At 42.0% G+C, this 7854-nt stretch overlaps 2 protein-coding genes across 3 annotated transcripts in view; one reads left to right on the forward strand and one right to left on the reverse strand.

The window, feature by feature from the left end:
• Positions 1-616: 616 nt before the first annotated feature.
• snai1a (snail family zinc finger 1a) lies at positions 617-4147 on the reverse strand. Its single transcript, XM_003442642.5, has 3 exons — positions 3771-4147; positions 2738-3250; positions 617-2072 (listed from the first exon to the last, which is right to left on the reverse strand). The coding sequence occupies exons 1-3, from the start codon at positions 3844-3846 to the stop codon at positions 1888-1890; spliced, it is 774 nt and encodes a 257-aa protein (XP_003442690.1). The 5' UTR covers positions 3847-4147; the 3' UTR covers positions 617-1887.
• Positions 4148-5878: 1731 nt separating this feature from the next.
• Positions 5879-7854, forward strand: part of tp53inp2a (tumor protein p53 inducible nuclear protein 2a) — a 2796-nt gene continuing 820 nt past the window's right edge. Inside the window, exons 1-3 of one of the 2 annotated variants that reach the window (XM_013269958.3) lie at positions 5879-6066; positions 6739-6907; positions 7213-7303. In XM_013269958.3, the coding sequence (XP_013125412.1) occupies positions 6799-6907; positions 7213-7303 (200 nt within the window). In that variant the 5' untranslated portion in view covers positions 5879-6066; positions 6739-6798. Of the gene's footprint in view, positions 6067-6735; positions 6908-7212; positions 7304-7854 lie in introns of both variants that reach the window. The other variant, XM_003442641.5, reaches the window with a different exon arrangement.

A 7854-nucleotide genomic window follows, 5' to 3' on the forward strand; every position in this document is an offset into this window, starting at 1 on the left:
CCCAGCTGGCTCAGCCCACGCACACCAACTCCAACTAACTGGCTGACTGCTGGCTTGACTAGTGGCCTGACTTACTGACTGTGAGCACGAGAGACATGGGAACTAAAGCTAAACAGTTTCTGACTCACTGTCTAGGCAGAGGAAGAGGAGAATGTAATTCTTCTCTCCCCAGAGAGGGAACAATATATTTACAATGCAATCAAGTAGTAATAAGAAATCCCCTATAAGGTCACTTTTAAAAAGGTAGGTGAGCACATATGAATTAAATCTTCAGTCTTGGGCTGGACAGGAGGGGGAAAGAGAAGTTGACTTTTTTGCTCGAGTTCTTTTAACTGTACACTCACATATCCAGTAATGTTTGCACAGTGACAGCGAGAAGTAAATGGCAGGTGCAAACTGGAAGCAGGTGCATTCAGTTGTTCCCATCCATCATCAGCACAGTGTGTTCACCTGCACATCTGCAGTTCAGTTTCAACATCCTGGTCATTTCGCTTACTAATTACAAGGCGCTGAGCAGAAATTTCCCAGTTAATGATCAAACAGACTTTCATGAACCAACACTTCTCAGCCGCGCTCGTTTCGTCGCATCGAAGCGGAGATAAAACAGTCGGTTCGCAAGTTTTAATAAACATAAATTACTTTATTGAATGAAAAGATATCAGCTGCGACATACAGGGAATAGGAAGTGAACACACAAGCATAGCACAAAAATATGACATAACGCATCACTTGCACATTGCACTATTAAACACTGCCATAAAATGTTCAGGAAAGTTTAAAAAAAAATTCATCTTTGCATTGTCCATTTACAGGGTCCTCATTACATCATAGGCAAGCACGTCTCCATGCTGTAAACTATAAAATTCTTTGGTCCCAGCCTTTTTGCATTTTAAACCTTTATAGAACTAATTTCTAATAATACTGCAATCATTTTTTAAAGCCATGACTACTAAATGAGGTAAACACACAAGGCACATTTTGGTTTCAAAAATAAGATAATTTCAAGGCATGTATTTATTTGAGTTGTATGGCTTTGGCTGACATTATTAACACTGTGGTAACCTAGAATGCATGGCAGAGCTGCACAGTGAAACTCCTTTGGAAAATAACAGACAAAACGGCTTTTCCTATCTCCTAAACACATCAGATTAAAGAGAAGGTTTGGATGTAGCCAAAATAGAGGCTTAAAATGATCCCCCAACTGGTGAAGAAAACACTAACTGGTGCCATTCTTTTGTGATGACATGCTTCCTCTTTTTTCTTAAGCAAACCAAGGGCAGTGGAAGTCACCTGCTATCAACCAGCGAAGGTCAGGGCTGTAGCACCTGTTAGCACCTCGTCTATCTACACCGCAGTACCGAGGACAGCTGTGTGTGCACTCAATTGTGTGTGTGTGTGTGTGTTTTGAGACACGCTAAGAGATTTATTCCACCCACGCACCCCTACCTCTGAGCAGCTGTGTCTCGGCCATGATCCTGAGCTGACCGGCACCAGGACAGAGACGGGAAAGAACACCTCTTAACCCAATGAGTTCACTACATATTTGGTGTTTGGAATGGGCACAATAGCAACATAGGAGCTGATATCAAGTGAGTGTCTGCATAGTGCAGTTCAGGTTTGGTCCAGCCTCAAGACCTTGGACTATATTTAAAAAGAAAAAAAAATCAGCTTGTCAGCTGTTTTTTTTTTAATGGTGAAAAGAGGCTTGTAAAGTCAGATCCATAATGAGGTTTAATTCCATCCAGGTCTCATAAAGCAGGCCATTTCATGCTCTTTGTGGCCTTATAGGTCCTCAACAGGGCAACCGGGCTTGTGAAAACCTCTTCTCCATGGCTGCAAACCCTCCTGAGCTCTGAGTGGGTCCCCTCTGCCTCCCTTCAGGCCGTCTCACACCGAAGTGGAGCAGCACCCCGAGGAGCTGTGTTTCTGCAGCAGTGACATGCGGCTGAAGGTGCGAGAGCACACGTTACACTGGTACTTCTTCACCTCGGCGTGGGTCTGCAGATGAGCCCGTAGATTGGAGCGGTCGGCGAAGGCCCGGTTGCAGTGGGGGCAGGAAAATGGGCGCTCACCTGCAGGGAAAAGTTTGGAAACATATGACTTCACTGGAACTTCCCTCTAGATGTGACTAAAAATCCCATACAGGGACACAACTCGAGCATTGCTGAGTTCACAAGAGCTTTCCACTAACACCTCACACACAGCAGTCACATTGTGAAGATAATAAAGAATCACATGGTAGACCGGTGGGGTCAGAGACTGACTGAATTAGCATGATTTAATCAGGGCCAAATGAGATTACGCTAACAAGTTGCTGCAGGTACTAAGTGCTCAGTGATAGCAGGGAGCCCTCAGGCTTTCCTTAAACCTTTTGTCCCTCCATTCTGCCATGATAACCAACAGTAGTGGTAAGATAATTAGCAGACGAGTCATTGTTGCCGAGACATTAAACACAATGTGTAATCAATGAGTGCAAGGTCTACAGAGGGCTTCCCTGTGTGATAATGTCTGCTGATTGAGTGTTAAGCTCATCACATTGATTGCCATGGATATCCTGCTGCCTCATACACAGTCTGAATGATAAGGGAGTGACCTGCTGACTAACAATGATGTCAACTCATACACAGAGCTACAAATTTTCAGTAACACCGATTTCTTCATTCATGTGTCAACAATCCATTGGAGAGTTGCCAGATACCATAGAGTGTTGCACAATACGTGTGAAAATGGGTCTTACCTGTATGTGTACGGATGTGACCGCGCAGCAGCCACGGCCTGGAGAAAGCCTTCCCGCAGGTGGTGCAAACGCAGGGCAAAGTGTGTGAGCGGATGTGCATCTTCAGAGCCCCCAGGCTGGTGTACTCTTTGGGGCAGTGTTTGCAGAGGAAAGCTGGCCTGGTAGCTGTGGCAGGGGTCTCTCTCTCTTCTTCCTCCTCTGGGGGACTGATATGAGCCATGACTCCTGTGCATTTCATCCGCTGGCGAGGGCCATACGTGTGCACGGGTTCAGGACTAGGGGGGTCTGAGGTGCGCCCCTCATCTTCCTCTCCACTGCTGCTGGCATTGCTGCTGAGGCTGGAAGGGGAGCTGAGGTCCAGGGGCCCTGTGTTGGCAGAGGGCTCTGTTTGGGAGGCTGGCAGGTAAAGGGTGGGGAGAACACTCAGATCCCACACCAAACCTGTGGTGAAGCAGGTGGCAGTGGTGTTGACTGATGAGAGATCAGCAAGAGTATAATTCTCCAAACAAATGTCTGTTAAGGAAAGAGGATGATTTTACAGCCAGTGTTAGAAAGCTTACAAAAGTTAAATATTAAGCTTGTAAATGCATTACTGAAATCTAAAAGTAAATCCATCTCTGAAAACAATTTTATCTATTCTCATGGACTGCATGAATTCTTTTCTTGACTGATTTAGGTTCTGCGTTCTTCTTGGGTTTTTTTTTCCTCATGATTTATTGAGTATAAAGTTAGAGCCATGGGAAGGCTCTGTGGCCGCTTCCTCCCACGTATTCACAAGGGCTTGTAACATGAATGGAGCTCTGTCTGGGTGCAGGAAGGGGGGTAAAGTGCATCTAACGGGTCCCAACTTGAACGGGGAATAGACTGGTTTGTAGTCGGACCAGACTTACAACACATTTAGAAAATGTTCTAACATTCGACTTGAACTTTACTTCTACAGTTAGAAAAAGGGACAGTTTCATGCCTCATTTGCGACGCTTATGTAAGGATGCTTTCATAATTTATTGAACGGATAAACAACTTCGTAACTCACCGTTCTGGCATTCCAGTTCACTGTAGTTTGGCTTTTGCTTAGCGAAGTATTTCTTGACCAAGAAAGATCGAGGCATTGTCCTTCTTTGAGGGTGTAGCAACTGTGCGTTAAAGTATCCTGTGGTCACGGCGCACAGTTTCTAGAAGACGAAAAAGTCGCTTATAATCTTGGTCTGCGGATCCGTGGGAAACAGAAAAAAAGTCCTCCAACAGCCCCAAAAGTTAAAGTGGAACTTTAGCAAAAAGTCATATGTACAGCTTTCATGAAGAGTCTCTAAATACTGGCCTCTGTTCTGAAATACTCTGACACAGGCAAGTAGGGGTGTGCTCACCCCGAGGGCCCTCCCCACCTTCCCACCTCACATATCGCCGCGCAAGTGCTCAGAAAGAAGCCTTCACGCTCAACACACTTTACGACAACAAAAACATGAGCCTCACAGCCTTTCCACAGGAATCCAGCGGTGCTGAGCCGCAGACAAGAAAAGGTGAAGGAACCATAGCGAATTGTTTTATTGACATGCATGTAAATGGCAGCTTGGGTGACTGTGGCTCTCTGTGGTGCAATGATGCAGATTCTTAGAGGTGTGATGACAATTTGCTCACTATTAAGCTCATATAATTATAGATACAGAAGGATATAAACATCTGACCACATATAAATGTAATAATAACACCGCAACAATAATTCCAAGCAAACGAAAGCGTGAGAATAACCATATGCTGATTTGAAAACACACTGGCTGCTATTGTGAAACGACATCATGACTTGGTTTAAAGTGTCATCGGACTTTCCATTTTAATAAAGCTGCAGCTTGATATAGAATAAGCTATATGCCAGTTTATCAATTTATGGGCCGTAGATCAACGTCAGCAGAGTAACGGCACCATCTCCTGGAAGAAAGGAAGTAAAATTATGTGACCATTCACGCCATGTGAAACCACGTTGCTGTCAAAGCTGTCTTCTTGCGTCCAAGCTATGTCACCCGTGAAATAGCTTTAAACAAACTAAGAAGAAGGTTGTGCACGTCTGAACAGCAAACTTGATATAGTAATCCACGATTTAAAAACAAGATGATACTGATAACAGAACACACAATAACACAAAACAACAGATTCATGAATGACATAGATGATAAACAAGTAGTAATGATCAGTTTGTCCTACTGGTAGGTAGAAATCCTGGAGTAAAACATAGTCTACTGATTTTTAAAAGAAAAAAAAAGAACACTGAAACTGAATATACCTGACAGATTTAAACATACAACCATACAGTGATTTTTTGTGTACATTTCACGCACGTGTTTGTCCTTCACATCACGGACAATTAGCCGATCATGGATGTCCACAAAGTACTCCTGTGAAGCAGCACGCACACATATAAAAGTGAGCATGGATTCTTAGTGTTTCAAAAAAAGCTCTATGCCTTTGGAGTTCAGCTTTAGTATAGGATCTAGTTAAATTTCAGACTTAGACACGTTCACAAAAGATACAGTATTTTTCGTACACGTGTTAATTCAACTGCGATTGAAATAGGTTATTGAAAGTTAAATAGTTGTTTATTTATTTAGGCCTATTTATTTAATGAAACACCCAGTCATATGGAACAATGGCAAGCGATGTTAAGATTGCGTTAACCTCCCTTACCATTTTAGCAAACCAATAGGTGGAGACATAACACCAATATTTGTCCAGTTCTGGTGCCTGAAAATACTCTAAGCGTGTTTCCGCTGATGTAAAAATGCCTTATTCCCGTGCAAAACATGTTTTTGCCGCAAAAAGTCAAATTTTCGTGTTATTACTTCACAATATCGACTAAAAACCTCGACATTTTAAGCCATTTTCTCAATTTCGAGTTATTTTATTAGACGTTTGAATTATTGAGCAGAGTTTTTGCGATAATAACCCGAAATGCCAGCGCCCTGTAAGTTTATTTAATCATGCGGCAAAATACACAAAGTTACGTTGGTATAATTCGTATTGAAGTGATTTACAAAGCTGAATAGACCGAACAACAAACGTAAACGTTACATTAAAAAAAATTAGGGGAATTATCTTGACAAAAACGTTTCATCTTTGACTAAACTCAAATCAAAACGACAAGCTCACTGCTGGCCTCTGATTGGTGATCTGCTCCTGGTGGGATATGGGCGGGTCTGGTATTAAGCGATCGGTTGAATATTTGAAATCCAAAACAACAGTCGCGTTGAGGTGCATTGTAGCATTTATAGGCTTATTTTGAATATATGAACCCGACTGAAAGTCCATAATGATCTGCGAGTCAAACTGAAAAAGCGCAGGTAAGGTCGCTGCAGAGCTGCTCTCATAGGCTGTATAATGTAGACGGCAAAATAGATAACCTACATTTCAATTGTTGTCATAAAACTACATTTCGTTCGCTTGTTATTGCGTTGGACTGATAGGCACTGCTGGCCGTCTAAGGTCCTTTGATTTGATTTGATACGATATAATCTCGTGTCATTGTAAATGAGGACGCCGAGTGAGCAAAAGACATGAATCAATATACAACAAATGCATCTGATACTGAATTCAGGCAGTGAGAAGAGATGGAAATATGATTCAATTATAATCTCTGCAGTGTTTTAATTTCCATGCATTTATACAAAAATATGAGATAAATCTTTATGAGTTAAGTGCCGTAGCTTCCCACTGGTCAGATGTTTGATGAAAAGAGCCCCTCCCCCATGTATCTAGAAACAGATGGACACTAACAATGAAATTCTTGGGGAGTGGGCATTCTTATTCAAACCAGCAAACTACTAAAAATTTCATTGGACATCCCAGTCAGCTGACCTGAGACTGCGTGAATCTGTTAAAAGTAATATGGTAAAAGGGATCTCATGGCATCACCCACTCCCAAACAGTGAGGGAGGGATCAAGGACTGTGTTGAATTAAATCAGGAAGTGATGATATTTTATTCTTTTTGATTTTTTTTTCTTGCCCACAGCAGCTGAAGAGCATTGTAACACCCGAGCACCGTGCAGAACAAAGAAGAGTGACTAGAATAGACATGTTCAGAACAATCACGCGTATGCTTTTTGGAAGAGAGGAGGAGACCCCCGAAGATGTCAAGGCTGGAGACACGATGGAGGAAGGGTGGCATGTTGTCACTCATCAAGGTCAGTCATGCAGCGTCTGTCAGTAATATAACATATTAAAACAGTGACATATTTTACATCATTCCAACAGGCTAACACAAAAATGGTCAAAGAAACTTAAAGATATTAAACTTCTTTCATATATTTATATATGTGTGTGTGTGTGTGTGTGTGTGAGAACTGCGATTCAGTAGCTCAGCTGTCGGTTATTTAGTCTGTGAACTGCACACCATATTGAGTGTTTGTTTATGCACGCAAGTACAATGCTTAGCATACACTGGGTTATTACCCAGTCATATAACTGAGGTCAACTTCCGTCTTCACAGAGGCAGGTTCAGCAGAAAACCAGGATGCAATGTTGACTGACAGTCAACCATCCAGCTCTGTTCCTCAAGGAACAGACATGGAAACTAACTGGTAAGGCCATCGCATGCTTTTGTTTTTTTGTTTCTGTATTATATTTAAAGTTAAAATACTTTAGCATAATAGGTCCATTTATTAATCTCTAGTTCCATAATTATATTCTTTGACTTTAGTAAAGTGATTCACAATTCAAAGTAATCCTTTATTTATCCTATACTGGGTCTGATGCAGCCCCTTTACACCCTCTTTTTAAGACATCTTTGCTCTGATTGGCTGCCTCATGTAAACAAAGTTTTGAATAGTCTGTAGGTGGGGCATCTGTGCTGATAGCCAGAGTTTTGTGTCTGAGATGACCATATTATGAATATCTGCTGTCACTGACGTACAGAGATTCAGAGGAAACTGAAAGAAGTCCAGTCCATTTTTTTATAAAGCACGTTTAAAACAACAAAGATGACCAAAGTGGTGCACATGAAACGGGACAATAAAATAAGAGATACAGCATACTCACACACACACACACACACACCCATGCCCACACACATTAGTAAAGATATCCAAAGAATCACAAAAATACAAAAGCCTAAATACCTAAGCTCTCACTC

This window comes from Oreochromis niloticus, linkage group LG5, assembly GCF_001858045.2.
Source record: "Oreochromis niloticus isolate F11D_XX linkage group LG5, O_niloticus_UMD_NMBU, whole genome shotgun sequence".
NCBI lineage: Eukaryota > Metazoa > Chordata > Actinopteri > Cichliformes > Cichlidae > Oreochromis > Oreochromis niloticus.

Bases quoted from the DNA above. Each gene is read 5' to 3' on its own strand.
- snai1a (XM_003442642.5), bottom strand. From the start codon at position 3,846: ATGCCTCGATCTTTCTTGGTCAAGAAATACTTCGCTAAGCAAAAGCCA. The intron at 3,251-3,770 runs GTGAGTTACGAA...TTTCCTTAACAG, and splicing joins TGAACTGGAATGCCAGAACG to ACATTTGTTTGGAGAATTAT. The intron at 2,073-2,737 runs GTAAGACCCATT...TTTTCCCTGCAG, and splicing joins TCACATCCGTACACATACAG to GTGAGCGCCCATTTTCCTGC.